At 37.6% G+C, this 20,054-nt stretch overlaps 5 protein-coding genes across 10 annotated transcripts; 2 read left to right on the forward strand and 3 right to left on the reverse strand.

Moving 5' to 3' along the window:
* Nucleotides 1-52: 52 nt before the first annotated feature.
* Nucleotides 53-5,039, reverse strand: LOC103827840 (mediator of RNA polymerase II transcription subunit 8). Its single transcript, XM_009103402.3, has 6 exons — nucleotides 3,577-5,039; nucleotides 3,355-3,479; nucleotides 3,153-3,277; nucleotides 2,886-3,075; nucleotides 2,707-2,790; nucleotides 53-2,612 (listed from the first exon to the last, which is right to left on the reverse strand). The coding sequence occupies exons 1-6, from the start codon at nucleotides 3,732-3,734 to the stop codon at nucleotides 2,515-2,517; spliced, it is 780 nt and encodes a 259-aa protein (XP_009101650.1). The 5' UTR covers nucleotides 3,735-5,039; the 3' UTR covers nucleotides 53-2,514.
* A 244-nt stretch (nucleotides 5,040-5,283) lies between these two features.
* Nucleotides 5,284-8,657, reverse strand: LOC103875450 (agamous-like MADS-box protein AGL30). 5 transcript variants are annotated; one of them, XM_033274001.1, is made up of 12 exons: nucleotides 7,991-8,657; nucleotides 7,655-7,840; nucleotides 7,511-7,567; nucleotides 7,416-7,434; nucleotides 7,246-7,304; nucleotides 7,107-7,128; nucleotides 6,945-7,006; nucleotides 6,773-6,869; nucleotides 6,612-6,686; nucleotides 6,416-6,528; nucleotides 5,905-6,328; nucleotides 5,284-5,694 (listed from the first exon to the last, which is right to left on the reverse strand). In XM_033274001.1, the coding sequence occupies exons 2-12, from the start codon at nucleotides 7,837-7,839 to the stop codon at nucleotides 5,623-5,625; spliced, it is 1,185 nt and encodes a 394-aa protein (XP_033129892.1). In that variant the 5' UTR covers nucleotide 7,840; nucleotides 7,991-8,657; the 3' UTR covers nucleotides 5,284-5,622. The 5 variants fall into 5 exon arrangements, with proteins under 5 accessions (XP_033129892.1, XP_018515464.1, XP_009152217.1 ...); XM_018659948.2 differs by having other exon boundaries at nucleotides 7,107-7,122; nucleotides 7,240-7,304; nucleotides 7,991-8,656; XM_009153969.3 differs by having other exon boundaries at nucleotides 7,511-7,570; nucleotides 7,991-8,645.
* A 299-nt stretch (nucleotides 8,658-8,956) lies between these two features.
* Nucleotides 8,957-10,139, forward strand: LOC103875451 (transcription termination factor MTEF1, chloroplastic). Its single transcript, XM_009153973.3, has one exon. The coding sequence runs from the start codon at nucleotides 9,037-9,039 to the stop codon at nucleotides 9,892-9,894; it is 858 nt and encodes a 285-aa protein (XP_009152221.1). The 5' UTR covers nucleotides 8,957-9,036; the 3' UTR covers nucleotides 9,895-10,139.
* A 2,838-nt stretch (nucleotides 10,140-12,977) lies between these two features.
* LOC103875452 (ribonuclease 1) lies at nucleotides 12,978-14,256 on the reverse strand. Its single transcript, XM_009153974.3, has 4 exons — nucleotides 13,994-14,256; nucleotides 13,749-13,904; nucleotides 13,436-13,634; nucleotides 12,978-13,342 (listed from the first exon to the last, which is right to left on the reverse strand). The coding sequence occupies exons 1-4, from the start codon at nucleotides 14,102-14,104 to the stop codon at nucleotides 13,119-13,121; spliced, it is 690 nt and encodes a 229-aa protein (XP_009152222.1). The 5' UTR covers nucleotides 14,105-14,256; the 3' UTR covers nucleotides 12,978-13,118.
* A 2,514-nt stretch (nucleotides 14,257-16,770) lies between these two features.
* Nucleotides 16,771-19,970, forward strand: LOC103875454 (probable apyrase 6). Of its 2 annotated transcripts, none has more exons than XM_033274000.1 (8): nucleotides 16,771-17,644; nucleotides 18,005-18,117; nucleotides 18,190-18,297; nucleotides 18,408-18,465; nucleotides 18,571-18,762; nucleotides 18,852-18,949; nucleotides 19,094-19,290; nucleotides 19,364-19,970. In XM_033274000.1, exons 1-8 carry the CDS (start codon nucleotides 17,029-17,031, stop codon nucleotides 19,644-19,646), a joined length of 1,665 nt encoding a protein of 554 aa, XP_033129891.1. In that variant the 5' UTR covers nucleotides 16,771-17,028; the 3' UTR covers nucleotides 19,647-19,970. The 2 variants fall into 2 exon arrangements, with proteins under 2 accessions (XP_033129891.1, XP_009152223.1); XM_009153975.3 differs by having other exon boundaries at nucleotides 16,774-17,644; nucleotides 18,408-18,462.
* The last annotated feature ends 84 nt before the right edge of the window (nucleotides 19,971-20,054 follow it).

Consider the following 20,054-nt stretch of genomic DNA (forward strand, 5'->3'; position numbering starts at 1 on the left):
CAAAGGGACCTCTATGTAATGGCTTCCTTTGTTTTTATCTACTTTTTTTTTACCTTCTGTCTTTTGGTTTGAAAAGCAGAAGTGGGTAGGGGCAGAGGAGGAACTTCACCACCCGCCATGTGTCTTTTTTATTTCTTTTGGGTTGTGTTTTGTTGTTGCTTTGAAGTTGTAATGTAAGGGCTGGTTAATCAGCATACTTATGGGCTTGATAAATGTTAATGTTACCAAGTCTGAACTTTATGTTGTTCATGTGATATCATTTTCTAAAACTTAAACGCTTTCCTGTTAGAGAACGTTAATTCTTAAACTCTAGAAAGTTCGGTGAGTAATAATGTAGGAAAGTGAATCAAAAGACTGAAATAGCACTCCAATGGATAATAATATAATACACCATGTGATTGTGAACATTCACAGCAACAATGCTACAAAAACTTCTAAGTATCCCACTTAAAAATAAACAGAGTGATCACCTACTTGTAATAGTGTGATGTCAAGAATGTCCTTTTCTTCATATACTATCATGAATGTAATTAGACTCGCTCAGTAGCTAGGAAATGGCTTCTGGACTCTGGAGTATAATAGTATATAATTTCAAACGACAATGAGTGGTTCACATCAACGTAAAATTTGCATCAACATAAAACTAAGTTGAATTTCTATACAGTATTTTTCTTATTATTTCTCTAATCATCTGTCCACGTTATAAAATGCATCTAAAGAAAAATAACATCCGTTACTACTTACTAGTATTCACATTTTTAACCTGTTTCTTCAAATGTAGATATATATTATGGAAAAAAGTAGCCAAGTTTATGCACCCAAACGATTCGTATTAGTTAGTTGGATGCATATTATTACAAAAATGGGAATGATGACTAACAAAATAATAGAAATTTATCATAAATCGATCTAATTAATGACTAAAATTCTTAGATCATTTAGCAAAAGTCTAAAAGGTCATAGAATCAAATCATGTTGGTAAAAGTCTTCACTATAAAGAAAAGTTAATTTTTTGACCAAAAAAAAAGAAAAGTTAATTTAATATTGTCTGGACTTGATATGTATATACACTTCTATTTTTATTTTTTTTTGGGGTCAATATATACACTTCTAATTATTCAAAAAATTGATATATAAGAAATATGGCGGTTTTACTCCACAAATGTTTATATTTAAAATATAATATAAATTTTGATAATATTATAAATTTATTTAGAATGTTTAAAATATCCTTAATTTTATGGCAACAAAAGAATCATGATTTAATATTTTTGAAAACGTAAACACGTAGAAAAAGTTCATTAATATGCGCATGTACTGTTACTATAAATGTGTCGTGTTATGAATGAAAGGACGGTGCAGGAAGCTGCAAGGCTGTAATCCATGCTCGAATCTACAAAACGTTTTAAGCTAAAGAGACATTTTTCATAACTTCTGCTTTGTCTCCTTTATCTATCTGTCCGTTTCATTTCCAAGCTTTTTATCTGTGTGTTGCATTTACTTCATGACAATATAGCTGTATTTTTATAGAGAAGAAGAGAGACAAGAGAATCTGCACTTCTCCTCCATTTGTCAGATTTCTCATCATCGGAGACTTCTTGGTGTTAGCATTTAATTCGTTTGGCCAATCTCATCTTCATCATTATTCCATCAGTAGAACTAGTTTTCTAGTTATTTGTGTTGAGGATTAATAATGCTTACTAATCAACTCTTATAGGCTGCCTTTATCATATTATCACATGGTACGTATATTACTTTTTTGTATAATGTTAACTTTCACACAATAATTTATTTTTCGTTTTGTCTTTGAACGTAGAATTAGACAATTCTAAAGTATATTTGATTCAAATAAAACTAAAAGCGCAATTCAAATTCAATGTTCTACATATATATGATGCCAAACCTAAGTACATCAAAATTAAATTACGCCAAAAATAAGAAAAGAACAAAAAATGCATTATTTCTAAATAAAATTGAGTTGAGAAGAAGAAAACAAATTGTCAGAAAAATTCAATAAACTTCCGAGTCGCTGTTTTTGAGCCCTCTGTTCAGAGTTTGGAAACAAACAGGTAAATAAACTTGATGGACACGTCGCTGTTATCGAGTCCCGTGTACAACAAAAAACGCGTTTACGTTTTGTCGTGTACCCATCAACGGCGTCGAGATTGCGACGTCACTAATACGTGCCGAACACCAGAGAGTCCGTCAGTACTAAACCGATCCTACACCGTCCGATCTCTGCTTCGTGTTTCAGGCCGCACGTTGTGAGAAACAAGAGTTACAAAATAGGGGGAAGTACAGAACAAAACCAAGTGGTCGGGTGTTATATCAACAATATTATCATAGTAAGAATGGACCAGACCCATTAGGCTATCATCATAGTAAGAATGGACGAGACCCTTTAGGCTAACGTTTAAACCATACAGTTGCAAAAAAATGAGGCCCATTAAAAGCCCAAGTCATACAATGGGACTATTTTTATTGAGGGTTAGGCTGTAGATTCTACTGATTGGTCTACTTATTTCCATAGCCTCCTTGTTGTTGGTGCTGCTGCTGTTCTGGTTGCTGAGACTGAGACTGGTGTGTTTGCATCATTCCGCTGCTGTTAAACACTGCAAGAAACGGCATGCAAGGGAAGATAGTTAGATAATCGTTAAAGAACGAAAGAAAGAACAAGGATGGAGTCTAGCTTGTTAGGTCTTATACCTCCATCGTTGACGAATAGCGCATCTACCATATGCGGTGGAAGTGCAGTGGTGATCTGTCTCTGCTCTGGAGGCAATCTTAGTCCTTGAGCCACAAGTATCGAATTTAGCAAAATCAAAAACCTAGCGTCTTACTTAAGCAAATGTTTCAGTACATGTTAAAAACTGAATCTCCCTTACCTTCACCCTCGTTTACAGCTGCACGTAGCATGTTCTCCTGCTCCCGAATCTTTGCAGCTTGAGCTTTATCCATAGTAGTAGGAAGCATAGAAGGACCTCCTCGTTGGGGGGCCAATCCATAAGCTTTACGAGCATCAGCTAACACTTTCCCTGCATTTTCACAAGCTTCTGCAATCTTGCCAATCCTCTCCTAGTAAAAAAAACGAAACAATCTTCAGTAAAAACTCCTAAACACAAAGAGATATACGCACGCACAAACTCTCACACCTTTAGGGTTTCGATTTGCATAGGTATAGGCAAACTCTGAACATCTTGAAGCAACTGATCAATCTTGACATTGTTATCAGTTTCCATCTCGGGGAGTAACTTTGAAGCCAACATAACCGGTAAAACTGAACATCACACAAAACAAAGTTTCAATCAGTTTCGTGAGCAAAAAGCATCCATTAGAAAGGATCATCGATCATACTTGAAGCATTCTCAGCGTTCACGTTCTTCGGAAACACAACAAGGGCCTTGGAAACTTGTTTGACTTCTTCCACAAGGATAAAGAGGTCGAGATTTATCATCTTGTATCGCCCTAGAATGTCCTTCCTGCAAATACACAATCTTGTTTCTTGACTGACAAGAAAGAAAAGATAAAAAAGCTCAGAAGGAAACCAAATGTGTTGTGGAGTCTTGAGGATGGGACCATTTGGGAGTAGTGTTGGTTTGGGAATAAGCTTCGAAGTCTTCAAGGATTCGAGATATGGCCTCCTGTAAGCTCTGCGTTTGTCTCTTTACGTAGTCAAGATTCAGCTCCTCAGCTACCGGTGGAGCCTGCTGTTGCTGTGTCGTCGTCCTCTCCATCTGTACACAGATTGATTTGAAGGGAGTCTATGGGAGAAGACAAGAGAGAGACCCGAGAATGATCGGAGGGATGGTGTGTGTTCGTCTGTGACTGTTACCGAGCGAGAAGTTCGTTGGAGAACTGAGATCGAGCTCTTTATATTTACAAGCTTTTTAAAACATGGGCCATTATTTGTATCCAAAATTTGGGCTTTAACAAAGTTGTTTCCACAAAAGTTGGGGTTTAGTTCTTTCCTATATAAACACCATATTATTTCAAAAAACATATATTTGCTCCTTAAAAACTACTAGCCAAAACCCGTGAACTTGCATATGAGAGATAGAAACTTAAAGGCCACTAGTAAATTAACATTTCTGCATCTGTCGCTGACAGATGACCGCACATGGCAACACGTGACTAGTCTGGATCACTTCTGTGGAGTCAGGATATTTCTGTATAATTCAAAAAAAAAAAAAAACTTCATGTTCTTGCACTTTTTTGTTCGTACGGAATAACATAAATACACTATGCCAATTAGACATGGGCATCTACAGTTTGAAACATGCGCCCCGCACTTAAAATGCTCAGTTTGCATCATATATATCTCTACTTCAATACATCACTTCCACTCGTCCGCCGTATAACAAATCTGTTTGTTAATGCACGACCTTCGAGAACGTCACATGCATGAGTGCACTTTGCCGCATCATCAGATACATTCAAGGAACAAGCTCACATGGTCTGCAAATTTTCAAATCAAAATTCACAACACTCACGGCATACTCCGATGTGGACTGGCCAGGTGCCGTGATACACGACGGTCTACATCCGGCTATGATGTTTACCTCGGTGACAATCTGATCTCATGGTCGTCAAAGCGTCAACAAACAGCATCGAGGTCCAGCGGAGTACAAGGGAATAGCAAATGCAGTTGTTGAGATTTGCTTCTTGTGTAACCCATTGCTTGAGCTACACTGTCCTCTAAGTACATCAACGTTGGTGTTTTGTGAGGACATAAGCTCAGTGTATTTATCAACGTACGAAGCATATTCAGGGAAAAAAATGGCAATGGAACAAGTGAAGGTTCTTCATGTTCCCGCATCTCTACAATATGCTGATATATTCACTAAGAGACTTCCAACATCGCTGTTTATAGACTTTAAATCCATTTTGACCGTCTGCTGTACCAACTATCTTACTACGGGAGGATGAAAGAATATGCTAATATTCTTGCTTGATTTAGTCTTCTCGTATATATTTCTTTTGCATTTATTCTCTCCAGTTTTGGAGATCTCTTAGCTGTAACTTAAATTGGGTCCTCCTATGTACGCTGTAAATCAATGTAGAATACATAAACTTTCACCAACTACAGGAGGCAACCTCCTCTACTCAATACACGAAGCTAACGAGCACCTGATTGCTCCTATTATAACAAGACAAGATAACCTCCAGTGCGACCACCAAGACTTGAACTCCAAGACAGAGTAACCGCTCTTATTTAATCCCTGCATAACGAAAAGAAACCAACACCACAAAAGAAGCAATGCTCTCAAGACAAGAAGCTATATATACATGTAAATGTATTTTTTATGTTTTTAACTGAAATAATAAACATCGTTTTTGTTTTGTTTTACAAAGAATGAATGGTAGAAAAAACAAAAAAAGAAGACACAAAAACTACAGTTTTGTAGGAAGGGAAGGAGAGAGATTTTTCTCTCATCTCTGGCCGTCATGGCGTTACTTTGACAGCCTCCAAAGACAACACTAAACATATCTGCCGGAAACACAAAAAAAAATGGGGAAACCTCTCTGTCTTTTTTTCATCAAAAATCCCAGATTCTCTCATCCGATGGAGAAATTATGTATAGAAATTAATAATCACGTATTGTTGCAATCTACCAGCAGCATTCACACCACTGGTTTTGCTTCTTCTTGGAACCAACTTAAGAACTCTGCAGAACCTTTTTCTTCTTGCTGTATCTGAAAAAAAACATTGGAGACTTCTTCAACAAGATGTTGTATCATCATCATTCATCAAATCTCTCTCTCTCTCTCAGTTCGGTTGCTGCATCTATAAAAAGAACGTCAAAACAAATATCAAATCATGTTAAAACTAAAAACCCATCTTGAATCACTGCAAAAGTCTAGATTTTGATGAGTGTTCGAAAAAGAGAAGATTGTATCTTTTACCTGTGAAAACAAGTATTCGTCCAACATGGAGATAGAGCAAGGCAAGGAGCTGCTGTTAGAACCAAACCTTGCCTGGTTCGCAGTGTTGTTGTAAGCAGAAGATCCAGGTGGCGGTGCTTCGAAGAATCCATTCATATGGTACTCTCTCTGGTTCATTGGAAAGTTAAAAACCGGAGGAGGATGAGGAAGAGGAAGAGGCAAGGTTTGGTGATGATTCAGATCGTTCTGCAGACTGGGAATGTATGGGATAACGCTATTATCAGTGAACTGCTGCTGAGTAATTGTTTGTGGTTTCAAATGTCCGTTGGTTAACTCATCAAGAAAGCTTGTTTCTTGACCTGAAATCGTAATCTCTGGAGACTTCCCTGTCCCAAAGTATCCAGGATAGCTCCCAAATGAAGAACTCGCTGAGCACTCAACTTCCCTTTAGAGTATACACAATTATTTTTTTTTTTGGTTAAGATATGATTCAGAGTTAGAAAGAAAGAAGTGAGAGTTTTTTTTCACTAACCTCTGTGGGATTGAGTTGTGTTCCTCAGTGACAATGTTGGTAGTGTTGGTATTAAGAATCCATGGCATAGATTGAAGCTGTTGTTCCAAAGGAATCTGAATCCCATCTTGCAACTGAAAGTTTTATAAGTCAGAGATTTGAGATTCAGATTGTTCTGAATGAGGAAGCAAAGAAGAAATCATTATGAGTAAATTACCAAGCTGGTTGACCAATCTTTAACAAAGTTTGCGTTTTCGATTTGCATTGCGTGTTGCTGCTGTCCAAAATGTTCCTATCAACCAAAAAAAAAAAAGTTTTTGAATTTTCCTTTTCTGCAAATAAAGTGAAGTTGAAAAGGTTTCTAAAACAAAGGATTACTTTATGCGCACGCAACTGATCAAGGGATTGCCTGATCGAGATTTCGAGCTGTCCCAAGTCTTCAACGTTGTTTATCTTATCAGGCTCTGTCCAATAACTGCAGAACATTACACAAACAAGTATGAAAACAACGTAGGAACATCAACTTCAGAAATATCTTCTTTTTTTTTACCGTAATCTTCCATGTATTTCAGAAATTCGATCTTGCAGAATCCTTGCTCGAGTACTCAAGTCCTGAAACAAATACGGTTTTAGAAAAATTCTAGGCTTTGGCAAAATCTCATAAACGGTAGAAAAAGAGAAAAAAAAAATAGAGTCTTATAATGAATAATACCTCGGTTGTTGGATTACTGGAACCATAGAAAGAAAAAGCAAACAAAACAAAGAGAAGAAAGTTAAAAAAAAATCATGTTAGAGATTATGAAGCTAATGATTTTGTTAATGAAATGTTTATTTCTCCTACTCACCTAGAGGATATAAAATCTCGTATATTTACATGGTGATCCAACTTTTGGAAAGTTTTCTTCAAGGTCTGAGCTTTCAAAAGACAAAACAATTTGAATCAGGGACCAAACAAACAAACAAGCTTCTCAGAATCAAAATCAAATTAAGAGTTTTGTTTTGATTGTGTGAAACAACTTACTTCAAGACCCTCGATCTTCCTGTATTCAAAACCAAACAAGTGAACAAAGCGGAAAGAAACATATCGAAAAGAATCTCAAAAAGAATCAGCCAAACCTTTTTGCTCTTTCCTCCGGTGTTACTTGAGAAAACTTTGCAATCACCTCTTCAATGCTACTGAAACAATAATAAAAAAAAACCCACAGCAAATCAGAACACAAACCCAATAGAGACATTATGTTCTAGAGAACAATCAGTTACCTTCGTTGAGCGCAACATAAGGAAGGTTTACCAGTAGGAGAGAACATAAGAAGAACAAGATCAATGTCGCAAAGAACAGAAAGCTCGCTAGCCTTTTTCAAGATCCCATTTTTCCTTTTAGCAAACGTGGCTTGGCGCCCTGCTGTGTTCTCTAACTTCTTTATCTTCAATTTCACCCTTCCCATCCTGTTCCAACCAAAACAAAACAAAACACACACACATTCAACGAATCACCCAATTGGACAAAGAAGAAAAAAAATGCGACCTTTAGAAACGTTTTGGAAAACCCTAATCGGGAATCTGAATGGGCGAGGAAAAAGGAAAGGGGAAAGTTACCTAAAGAAGCAAATTTAAACGCCAAGCGGATACTAACCATGAGGGGAGGTATTAAAAGGGAGCTCTTTAGAGAAGAAGAAGAAGGAGAAGAAAAAAAAGAAGGAAGAATGAAAAGCAGAGGTAGAAAGAGAGACAGAGAAGAAGACGAATGCGGTTTACATGAGACTCCGTAAATTAAGGCTCTTCTGATAGAGCTCCTTGAGAATAGGGATCCCATTGGACAAACAAGAAGACGAACACAGAGATTGATTATTAATCAATTTTTTTAAAAAAACTCTATTACCATTTTACCCTTAACCCAGCGTTTATCTACTCCAGCTGGATCTGAGCATTTAGGGTATCGATCGGTTCGGTTATTTCGAGCTTCAGATAGTTCAAGTAAAGCTACATGATCCATTATTCTATTTACTATTTGATCTATTTTTGGTTTAGTTCGGTTCGGATAGTTTCGGGTTCAGTTCGGTTCAGATAGAAAAACTAGGATCCGGAAAGTATCCAGAAAATATTTGGTTATCATTTAGTTTTAGTTCGTTCCGGTAGCTCGAGTAATTCAGATAAATATCAGTTATTTAAGGTAAAATATCAAATAATTAGGATGATTTAGACAAGAATTTTGAATATTTCGGATTACTTTAGATATTTCAGATATTTTATAATAATTTAGTTTTTTTTTTTTGGACAACATAATAATAATAATAATAATTTAGTTATCACCAATTATTTTTAGATAATTTTAACAGATTTTTAAATTGAAAAATATATATTTAGTTATATTATATGTATATAAAATTAATATTTTTATATATTCGGGTACCTGTTCGATTCTCAGCTCAGTTATTTCAGATATAAAAAATATATGACCCGTTCGGGTACATTTTACCCTTTATCCTAGTTTATCTACTAAGCTTCTAGAAGGAATAAATTAAAAATCTCTAGAGCACAACGACGTCGTTTCGAAATGTTATCTATCGTTATTACCATTTTACCCTTACTCCATCGTTTATCCACTCAGCTCTAACTGCAAAAAAATTGAACCTTTTTCGCTGATGATGTTTGCACGGTGCTGTCTTCTCCCGCCGCCGTTTATCTCCGCCGTGAGAACCCGATGTTTCGCCGGAGAAACTTCCGACACCGGCCTTCTCTTCCGAGAAAAGCTCATCTACCTCCAGGACCTCAACGTCGACCCTCACAAAGCCCTCCGAGTAAACCCCTCTCTCCGCGCCGCCCCAATCTCCACCGTCGTCTCCGTCGAAACCCTCCTCTCCTCAACCGGTCTCTCGAGACCCGCCGTCGGCCGGATCCTCGACATGTTCCCCGATCTGCTAACCTCCGACCCCGAATCCGACATCTTACCCGTGCTTCGCTTCTTATCCGACGAGATCTACCTCTCCGACGAAGACATCCCGAAGTCGATAACCCGCTGCCCTCGCCTCCTCATCTCCTCCGTGGACTTCCAGCTCCGTCCCGCCTTGGCCTTCCTCAAAACCCTAGGCTTCGTGGGGCGCGACACTGTTACCTCGCGGAACACTGTTTTGCTGGTTTCGAGCGTGGAGCGAACTCTAATCCCTAAAATCGAGTTTCTTGAGGAAGGGTTGGGGTTTACGAGGGATGAGGTGGCGAAGATGGTGGTGAGGTCTCCGGCGTTGTTGACGTACAGCGTGGAGAACAATTTGGCTCCGAAAGTTGAGTTCTTTATGGAGGAGATGCGTGGAGATGTCAAGGAGCTGAAGAGGTTTCCTCAGTACTTTTCTTTTAGCTTGGAGAGGAAGATTAAGCCGAGGCATAGGTTGCTTAAGGAGCACGGGATCTTGATGCCCTTGTCGGAGATGTTGAAGGTTAGTGATGGGCAGTTTAACCTTTGGCTTGTGGAGCTTCGTCTTAGGTCTGTTGAAAGGAGATTGTAAAAGGGTTTCGTTCTTTGTGTGTGTGTTGAGCTTGTTTTGTGTTCTCTTTTGCACTTTGAGACACTTCACTTGAGCTAGTATTGACTTAGGGAAATGTTTAGTGAGATCATGGAGGAATGTATTTGAGAACTATGTTGTAGTTGTCTACGGATGTTGGAAGATGTGTACAAACTCAAGTGCAGAACTCTATATTAAGCTTTTTATGCTCTCTTTACTGAGATTTTGAGTGTTGAATTGCAAAAGTTTTGGACTTGAGATATTATTACATGACGCTTCACTTGAGCTTGTATAGAGTTTTTGTTACGAATATTAGATTGCGGAAATGTTTGGGCTACAAAAAAAAAATTCATCTCTCTATGAGAAAAAAAAGAAAAGCAAAATACAATTACAAAATTTGGAAAAATTCTCCTCTGAATGAGAATCACTAGAGTCGTCATCAATTACCACTTCTTTCACCTTTAAAGATGCAACTCGTATCTGCATTGAGGACACGTGGAGTTAATCATCAAACACTTCTTTACACACCGGAAGTGATATTTGTGCTCACATGGCAACTCTGCTGCCATCTCACCATCCGACCATTCCTCTAAACATATGGAACACTCTCCTTCGTTCTCCGAGATCACTACTCGTGGCAATGTCTCCACCGTCCATCTCGAGGCTGGCCTCCTCCCATGTACAGTGGACGTAAATGTTGATGCTAGCACAATTCTGTTGCTCGATACTCGCACCCTTCTCGTCAATGTCTGCACATAGGTAATCAATGATGAGACTGGTACTGTTCTTGGTGTTGACGTCTGCACATTACTCTCCAATCTCGACGCTGGTGAGGTCCTTGGTGTCGATGTCTGTACATTCCTCGTTAGTCCTGAAGCTGGTGCAGTCCTTGGTGTCGATATCTGTATATTCCTCAGTCCTGACGATCGATGTCTGCACATTCCTTGTCTGTATCGAGGCTGGTGCGGTCCTTGGTGTGATTGATGCTGGTACGGTCCTTGGTGTCGACGTTTGCACATCACCAGCCAATCTTGTCGCTGGAACGGTCCTTGGTGTCAACGTCTGCACATCACTAGCCAATCTCAACACTGGTGGCGGTCCTTGGTGTCGCGTCTGCACATCACTAGCCAATCTCGACGCTGGTGCGGTCCTTAATGTCGACGTCTGCACATTCCTATTCAATCTCGAAGCTGGTACGGTCCTTGGTGTCGATGTCTGCACATTCCTGGTTAATCTCGACACTGGTGTGGTCCTTGGTGTCGACGTCTGCACATTGCTCGTTGGTGTTAAAGCTGCTACGGTCCTTGTTGTTGACGTCTACACATTCATAGTCAATCTTGAGGCTGGTACGGTTCTTGGTGTCGACGTCTGCACATTACTAGTCAATCTCGACACTGTTGGGGTCCTTAATGTCGACGACTGCACATTCCTAGGCAATCTGAACCTTGGTGTTGACAAGGACATCTCTATATTCGATCCTCGTTAACGAGGTTAGCTAATCCCTCGATGGCAACGGCTCGAATCACCGTCAATGTTGATGATGATGGCATTATCATCGTTGTAGACTATTGTGTTTTTTTTTTTTGAAGATATACCGAATTTATAAAAATATTATCGGTAGATTCACTTTTAAAAGTAACTTAAAACCAGACAGTAGTCAACATAAAGACTTTCGAAAAATAAAACCACAATCCCAAAAATTGTTCAATATATGAGTTATATTTTCAATATTTAATATTTACTATAATCCAAAACTTTCCTAATAATCCAAATCATACCTTTCCTAATACTATAATCCAAAACTTTCCTAATCTAAAATCAACCATAGTTAATAGATGATTTTTGCTTACAATATATAAACGACGAATTCCTTATATACTAAAGCACAAGTCACCTAACAAATCAGAATTTGACATGTAGAAAATGTTTTAAGAAAAAATTGATTAAAATAAATTTCTCATCAACCCCTAATTTTCAGCAACTTTATCCTATTTTTTCTCAAAATATCACATCCACGTTTATAGTTAAATGATCATGACTTCAAACTGTTTATTTTGCCTATATAAACTCTGATCTAATGATTTACTTTGTGCTTTCTTTTCCCTTATTTTTATCAATCTCCATTATCCATTTTCATATCTACGGTTAGGGTTCATGATCTTTTTTTTTGCAGCAATTCAAAGCTTTTATTATTTATCACATGGATTAATATCTAGAAATCCATTATCGACAAGATTTTAGATCGATACAGTAGAATTATGGCAAGATACGTGTACATTGATTTTGAAGAGATTCTATTTTTGACTATTACAATAACTTAGAAACTTTCTCAATCTAATGATTTACAGACTCTTGAAGCAATAGTTTTGAGAGATGTGAAGGAGCATAATAAAAAAAAATTTCGTGGAAAGCCATGACTACACTCACACGCAGCGAATTTTCAGTCAGTCAAAGGGGACAAATGGAAGCATCAGGTTTTGGCATGACAGAAAAGGTTTTACCTATTTTTTACTCCTTAATATTGTTGCTTAATTAATGTTTCTTTTGTTGAATCAATTACTTTTCAGCAATCACCACTTCAATTGAGTTCGACCATAAAACTACAACGGATGTATCATGGAGCTTTTTCTTTTCGGAATACAAAGGTGAATTTACTTTAATTAATATTTATTGTAGCTGGAATTTAATCATTTATTGCTGGACAATTCATTGTAGCTCAGTAAAAATCAAAGAAATGTTGTAATTTTAATTTTATAAATTCAACAAACTATTAAAATAAATATTACGGGTTAATTATGTTCAAATGTTTGCTTTATAAAAATATATGTTAGGTAAATTAACATAAAATGTCGGTGATCTCTTATTGAATAATAAATATTTAAACTACAAACATGTATCATTTTATATTAATATGCTAATTTTTTACCACTTCAATCTCTTTGTTTCCGTGCAGTTACTTCTAAAATTATGTGCCACTGTTCATATAATATTTTAAAGTAATATTTATTTTAATTACAATTATGTCAGCGATCAAATAATTTTTAAAACAGCAAATTAACCCATGCATAGCATGGGGGTAACACTAGTTAATCAATAAACAGAGAACAATCTTGGTTTTAATAAATTTTTATTACATCATCAATTATAAATTTATAATAACGAAACCAATCTCCATGAACAAGATATCGATTCGATTCAATAGATTAAAGAAACTAGAAAACAGATTATTAGAAAGAAGGGAAGTTAATCTCATCTCCACATTTTCCACGAGGGAAAACCGGGCATTCGATTAAACCGGAACCGGACCGGTCAACACAGAGGTAGACTTGGTACAATTGGCTATTGCCAGACTCATCAGTGTTACATTGAATCCAAGGAGTGAAACCCGTTGACTCCTTGATCGAGTCTCTGATGCTCTCTATACTGTAAGATTTTCCATCCGGATTGATTCCTATATGTATTACACCAAAAATAATTAGATCATTAGACATAACCGGGTTTAAAACGATTCAAGACATAAAGAGGGAATTATATTCAAGCGTACCGGCTTTGGTTAGAGCTCCAAGAAGATCGGCTTTCTGCTTAAGGTTAAGAGCGGTTTGGAAATACTCGTGTTGGTCTATAACCGATTCGGAGCAAGTACCATGTTTCTCCCATTCGTGTTCCCAAAAAGTCTCGCCTGAGCCGCTGGGGCAAGCTAGTGTCGGCCAGCTCTTCTGCATTGAGCTGATCAGATCCGATATCTGTACCAAACCAAATCAAAAGACCCGTGTGTTGAGAATTTAAACCGGTTCTCAACTACAATCGAACCGGATCACTCAAAATTAAGTGTAGATATGAACTCAAGATGTTATTACCGAAGAAGAATCGAATGGTTTAGTGTTGTCACAGTTAGAAGGATAAGTTCCATCTTTGTAATTAGGCCAAAGACCGTGAATTCCAAAATCAGCAGCTGGTTTGCCAGAAGTTGGAAAGCAACAACTCCTCTGTGTGTCACAGTATGATCCTGGCCACTTTATAATCATACAATAATATTAGAAAATGTTTTAAAAACGACTATAAACAATATTGATTAGAGGATGATTAATAACGGTTTAGTTACTTGTTGGACGAAGTAGAAGAAATCGAAATCTTCAGAGGAAGAAGCAGCGAAGATCGAAGGCAAGATGAGGAGAAGACTGATCAAACACAGTGATGCATGAAGAAGCTTCATTTTCAATAAGATTGATTGTAGTTTTGGAGATTTGAGTTTGTAAGATTGAGATAGTTATTGATGAATATATATAGGGGAACAAAATCAGAGGAATGTGAAAAGAGATATCTCTTTCCTTGTATGTGTTTTAGTTTAATGACAGTTACATCAAACGAATCTGGGCGTATATCCCTTTTATGTGAAATTAAATGGATGTATATTTACGAGATTTTGTTTCTGTTTTTCCTTAAAACTCTGAACAACGACATGAGATTACGTGTGGACATGGTGTGTGGTTTTTAATTTGAAGTCGTAACGTTCCCACTTGTTGGATAGATACAAGGTACTTGAAGGTTCTGTTCGTATATATCCTCGTAACTGGCCAATTATTTTCTTAATCCCATTTATATTTTATCTAATCTTTTTTTTTTGTAACATATTTTATCTAATCTAATGATTAATAATTTTACTATGGTTTTATAAAAGGTTATAAAATAGAAGTTCCTTTTGATGAAAAATAGAGAGAGAAGCGATGAAGAATTCTGTTGATGCACGTAAAATAGGCTGAAGCACGTTTTCGATGATCTTATTCTCTTTTTTTTTACAGGATAATTCTTATGATTTTAATTTTAATGCATAATTATCTAATGGCATGTATTTTCTTGGTTTTATTTAAATATTTTTTCAGGTGAGTAAAATATAAACATCAAATTTATCAAAAAAAATGTCAATGTCGTCATAGAGATTAACAAAGCAAATTCATATTGTTATTCATTGTGTGAACTTTGGTATATCCACCTACAAAAACATTAAAGGACAATGCATTTCATTTTCATGCCAAATTTTGTCAAGTGCTTTTATTTTTCAATTGCCAATAACAGTAAATATTATGTGTGTATGTATTTTAACTGATTTGGAACATAAGGAACTTATAAATTTTACTTGGTTTATTAATTTTAAAATCAAACAAATGAATTTTTATATTAAACAATGTCCATATTTATTTATTTATATTTTTAAATTAATTAACATTCATTACAAAACCAAATTTATAAATAAAAGTTTAGAAAGAAATCCCACCGTATTTCAATCATTATTTGAAAATCATTCTAAAATGTGTTTTTAATTAAAATAATAAATCATAATTCATTAATACATAATTTAACTTAGATTTTTATATTTCATTAATGTCCAATAAGCGATGACCTCCACTAAAACTAGAAATGGATCTAGCATACTTTTAAAAAAAGTACAATAGACAGTTGGAAAGTGAAAAAAAAAGAAGAAGAAGAAGAAGATTGCAACTTAGCTTCAAACACGGAATTCTATTGGTCTGGAGCTGCTGCCGACATTCTTGGCTCCAATGTAACAAGTGTTTTAAAAGTAGACGATAGCTGAACTGTAACATTCCTTATTACTGATGTGATGTGCAATGTGTTAAGTTGATGATATTGTAGATCATCAAGTCAACGAATTATTTCATCTTTCATTACCTCTAAAAATGAAAAGGAAAACATAATATAAAGTTGTAAAATATAGATAACCATTTAGCAAAACTATAATTTATTCACACACAAGAAGCAAAACACAGTTTTCGTGGGTCTATTGCTTACTAACTTGCTATTACCAAGCATCAGAGTCCAAAGGTAACTTGGACACTTTTTTTATTAGGACGTAATCTCCACGGATCTAAAACTACACCATGTAATATTAGTTTCGTCTTAGCGGTTATTCAAAATGGGGATTTCCGACACAGTGACCAAATGTCTTTTCCAGTTGAACTACTAACTTCTGGTAATTTGAACACTTTCACCATTGTATGTCTATTATGTACTGCATATCTCTGCAAAATACATGAATCGCCGAGCAATATGAATTTTTTCCAAGTTGATTCTACAATACATGTTTTAAATAACAAGTATTGTACCTTGTGTTGACAATGTGACAAATTAGATACTCACCTGGAGATAAGATTGCTTGAATCAACAAAAATATTGTTCTTTGTGTGGATAAGGTCAACCAAAAATCCCCACAAGAACATTTACCATCTTCAAACTGATGAAGCCTTTGAACATCTGTAAGGACTTTCCTTATACCAAATATAAGAAAGAGCATTATGACAATCTCTACATAACCTAAGATTCTTAACAACCCAAAACATCGTCCCAGGAGGAGTGTTCGATAATCCAAACGCAATATCATTTAATGCTCTGTGAAGCTTAGTCGATATAGACTTTACACCATCCACTGAGAAAAACTCATGTGAAGCTTCAGATCTCATTCTCTCATTTTCACATACTTACAGAACCCGAGTTTCTTAGTCTAATCATGTATCCATTACCCTAAATCTAACGATCCTAGTAAGCCAACAAGAAGACAGAACACTCAGAAAAGTGGACTCATTAGGCTTCAAGTATCAAGTTCACGGAATAAGGATAAAGCCTCGTTGGGTCTGTTTCTTCTCGCGTGTTCAGTCATATCATAGCGTTATAACTCATAAGAAACAAGGCACGGATCAACAATATAATCGAAGAAACACCGAGCAGCAAAATTAATGAGCAAATTTATCGACCCGATCCGATCCGATATGTAGTTTACGTGATATGCACAATATACCCGACCCGATTCGACCCGATATGGAGTTTAATATTTAGGTATAAAAAATCGTAAAACGCGCTACAACGATCACTTTATTTTCTATATATTTATATCCTTACATTTGATTTTTTCTTTAAATAAAAAAAACTGCATAACCGAGTACGACATCGGAGGTTGAGGGCGGCGGAGAGCTTCACCGGCGCAGTTACACGGCGTCCCTCTCTATCTCCATTCTTCTCGGTTGAAAAAAACCTTCAAAAAACCAGAAAATTCGAAAAAAAAACACACAAAAACAATATTTGTATATTTCGTTACATTGATTTATTCCAACATCTCATGAACTGTTGATGCGACGATCGCATACCCGTGCTAGGGTGAAGACTAAACCGGACAAATCAGATATGGATCCGGTTAAGTTCCAGATCCGATCCTCGAACCGATCATCATCATCTTCCTCAATCTACACCCTAACCAAATCCAATTCCAAACACGCGAAATCGAATCTCTTCCTCACCGTCGCTTCGATCGCCACCGTATTGGGATTCCTCTTCGTCTGCTACTCGATTGCATCCTCCGGCGGGAGAGGATCGCTTCGCTACAGCGTCGTGATCGACGGCGGGAGCACGGGGACGCGGATCCACGTGTTCGGGTACCGGATCGAGTCGGGTAAACCGGTTTTCGAGTTCCGGGGAGCGAATTACGCGAGCTTGAAGCTGCATCCGGGATTGTCGGCGTACGCGGAGGATCCCGAGGGAGCGAGCGCGGCGTTGAGGGAGCTTGTGGAGTTCGCGAAGGGGAGGGTTCCGAGGGGGATGTGGGTGGAGACGGAAGTGAGGTTGATGGCGACGGCGGGGATGAGGTTGCTTGAGGTGAGTGTACAGGAGAAGATTCTTGGGGTTGCGAGAAGGGTTCTTGGATCTTCTGGGTTCTTGTTTAGAGATGAATGGGCCTCTGTTATCTCTGGTGAGTTTCTTAAAGATTGAAGCTTTAGCCCTGTTCGTTTGGTTGCCGCAGGTTTCGGAGGTTTCGGCGGCAGCGTCAATAAAAACAATTGTTGTTCGTTTCGCAGACGCTGCCGCTAACGCTGCCGCTGACGCTGCCGCATATTATATCGACCGCAGGTTTTATCGGCGTCAGCCGCGAGACGCGGCGTTCGGACGACGGCGTCAGACCAGCTTCCTGCGTCAACGAAACGAACTTGACGCAAAATGTTGACGCTGCCGCTGCCGCCGGTACCTGCGGCAACCAAACGAACAGTCCAAACGAACAGTCCTTTTATGTAACTGAGAGTTGTTATAATGTGTTTGTTTTGATTATTGGCAGGTTCTGACGAAGGTGTGTATGCTTGGGTTGTTGCGAACTTTGCTCTTGGTTCACTTGGTGGTGATCCGATTAAAACGACTGGGATTGTTGAGCTTGGTGGAGCCTCTGCTCAGGTTTAGTTTCTTTTCTGAGGCGTGTTGTGAGAGTTAAGATAGAGCTGATAGATGGTTTGTGTGTTCTTTTAGGTGACGTTTGTGTCAAGTGAGCCTATGCCTTCTGAGTTCTCACGTACAGTATCATTTGGAAATGTTTCTTACAGTCTCTACAGTCACAGCTTCCTTCACTTTGGCCAGGTACATCTCCTTTTTGTGTAATATATGTCTTTGGAACAAGTTTCACAGACTAACTGTAGTTTTGATCTCGGGGATCTTATCTTTTGCTATTAACTTTTGGCACCTTGTAGAATGCTGCACATGAGAAATTATGGGGTTCGCTTGTCTCAAGAGACCGTAATTCAGGTAGTGGGTGAATCGTCAGTGTAGTGGTTGAACTTTTCTAAGGTTATTAGAGCTTGTAGCAAAGTGTATTTTCAGTCCCACTCAATACAGTGTTTCGTTTTCTTGAAGCTGTGGAACCTATACGGGAAGGGAAACATGCAGACCCTTGCGCTCCTAAAGGATACAACCTCGATACAATCACACAGAAGCATTTATCTGGATTTTTAGCTGAAGAAAGCAAACTCGCATCTTCTTTTCAAGCTGTGGGTAATTACTCAGAGTGTCGTTCAGCTGCACTATCAATCCTGCAAGAAGGAAATGGTACAACATTATCTTTATTGGTAGAGTTTCATTATCTCCATTCATTTCTATTGATTTTAATGGATATAGATTTCTACCTTTGAGTGCAGATAAATGCTCGTATCAGCATTGCTCTATTGGATCAACGTTCACGCCTAAGCTTCAAGGAAGATTTTTAGCTACAGAAAACTTCTTCTACACCTCTAAGGTACCTTAGTTCTCTCATATCTGTTTTCTTGCTTGTATAATGTTACATAACTCAATTGAACCAACAAGGAAACACCACAATGCACATGCCTTTTACTCGGGAGAGTGTGATGAACATGGTCTTTTTTTTTCTTTCTCATACCAGTTCTTTGGGTTGGGAGAAAAGTCGTGGCTATCTAATATGATCTCGGCTGGAGAAAGATTCTGTGGAGAAGATTGGTCAAAGTTGAGAGTAAAAGACCCGTCACTCGAGGAAGAGGATCTTCTTCGGTATTGTTTCTCATCGGCATATATTGTATCGTTGCTTCACGATACTCTCGGTGTTCCTCTTGATGATGAAAGGTATATTCAAGAACTTTAAACAGAAGACTTAGATCAACGGTTTTATCAAGAAAACTATTTTGTTTTTATGCAGAGTCGGGTTTGCGAATCAAGCAGGAGATGATATACCGCTAGATTGGGCTTTAGGTGCATTCATTCTACAAACTGAAGCGTCGACCTCGCAGCACGCATCCTCTAGTCACCTCCATTGGTTCTATGCTCTGTTTGGTATCGACTCGCAGACGCTTCTATATTTCATCGGGGTACCAATCCTGATGACAGTTTTGGTATGTTTGATATCTAAGTGGAGAAAACCGCAGCTGAAAACGATTTACGACCTTGAGAAAGGTCGATACATAGTCAGCCGCATTAGATGACCTTGGTTCAAACCGGTTTTCACATGAGTCTCGTCTCTTTAGAAGCTTGTGATCATAAAGTTTTCTCCATTTTTGAGGTTCCGTATAAACTGTTCTTGAGCGAGCAGCGTCCGAGTGACTTATCAACAACGGCTTAGCAATTGCTGGGAATCATGGGCGTAGGAAAGTAATTCTGTATTGTAATGGAGGGTGTATGCATGATTTCGATGTTTTAGAAAGCTTTTCTTGTGCACCAAGTTCGGTTTAGACTATTAACATTTGTATTATAAAAAGCATTATATAAAATTTCGAAATATAGTTTGAAATGATGTAACTTATGTCTTACTCGTGGAATTATTCAAGTTTGCAATTATTTTTTCCTTTCTTCTATAGATTTATATATGATGTACTAGTTTAATCGTTTATTGT

The sequence above is a fragment of the Brassica rapa genome, chromosome A06 (assembly GCF_000309985.2).
Source record: "Brassica rapa cultivar Chiifu-401-42 chromosome A06, CAAS_Brap_v3.01, whole genome shotgun sequence".
Taxonomy (NCBI): Eukaryota; Viridiplantae; Streptophyta; class Magnoliopsida; order Brassicales; family Brassicaceae; genus Brassica; species Brassica rapa.

Excerpts from the sequence above, each read along its gene's own strand:
- LOC103875452 (XM_009153974.3), bottom strand. The coding sequence starts at position 14,104 with ATGAAGCTTCTTCATGCATCACTGTGTTTGATCAGTCTTCTCCTCATC. Across the intron at positions 13,905-13,993 it reads TCTTCTACTTCGTCCAACAA|TGGCCAGGATCATACTGTGA; the intron begins GTAACTAAACCG and ends ATGATTATAAAG. Across the intron at positions 13,343-13,435 it reads TGGAGCTCTAACCAAAGCCG|GAATCAATCCGGATGGAAAA; the intron begins GTACGCTTGAAT and ends TAATACATATAG.
- LOC103875450 (XM_009153969.3), bottom strand. The coding sequence starts at position 7,839 with ATGGGAAGGGTGAAATTGAAGATAAAGAAGTTAGAGAACACAGCAGGG. Across the intron at positions 7,571-7,654 it reads TTATGTTGCGCTCAACGAAG|TAGCATTGAAGAGGTGATTG; the intron begins GTAACTGATTGT and ends TTATTGTTTCAG. Across the intron at positions 6,329-6,415 it reads CACAACTCAATCCCACAGAG|GGAAGTTGAGTGCTCAGCGA; the intron begins GTTAGTGAAAAA and ends TATACTCTAAAG.
- LOC103827840 (XM_009103402.3), bottom strand. The coding sequence starts at position 3,734 with ATGGAGAGGACGACGACACAGCAACAGCAGGCTCCACCGGTAGCTGAG. Across the intron at positions 3,278-3,354 it reads GAACGCTGAGAATGCTTCAA|TTTTACCGGTTATGTTGGCT; the intron begins GTATGATCGATG and ends TGTGATGTTCAG. Across the intron at positions 2,613-2,706 it reads GCTATTCGTCAACGATGGAG|TGTTTAACAGCAGCGGAATG; the intron begins GTATAAGACCTA and ends CGTTTCTTGCAG.
- LOC103875454 (XM_033274000.1), top strand. The coding sequence starts at position 17,029 with ATGCGACGATCGCATACCCGTGCTAGGGTGAAGACTAAACCGGACAAA. Across the intron at positions 18,118-18,189 it reads TTGGTGGAGCCTCTGCTCAG|GTGACGTTTGTGTCAAGTGA; the intron begins GTTTAGTTTCTT and ends GTGTTCTTTTAG. Across the intron at positions 19,291-19,363 it reads GTTCCTCTTGATGATGAAAG|AGTCGGGTTTGCGAATCAAG; the intron begins GTATATTCAAGA and ends GTTTTTATGCAG.
- LOC103875451 (XM_009153973.3), top strand. The coding sequence starts at position 9,037 with ATGATGTTTGCACGGTGCTGTCTTCTCCCGCCGCCGTTTATCTCCGCC.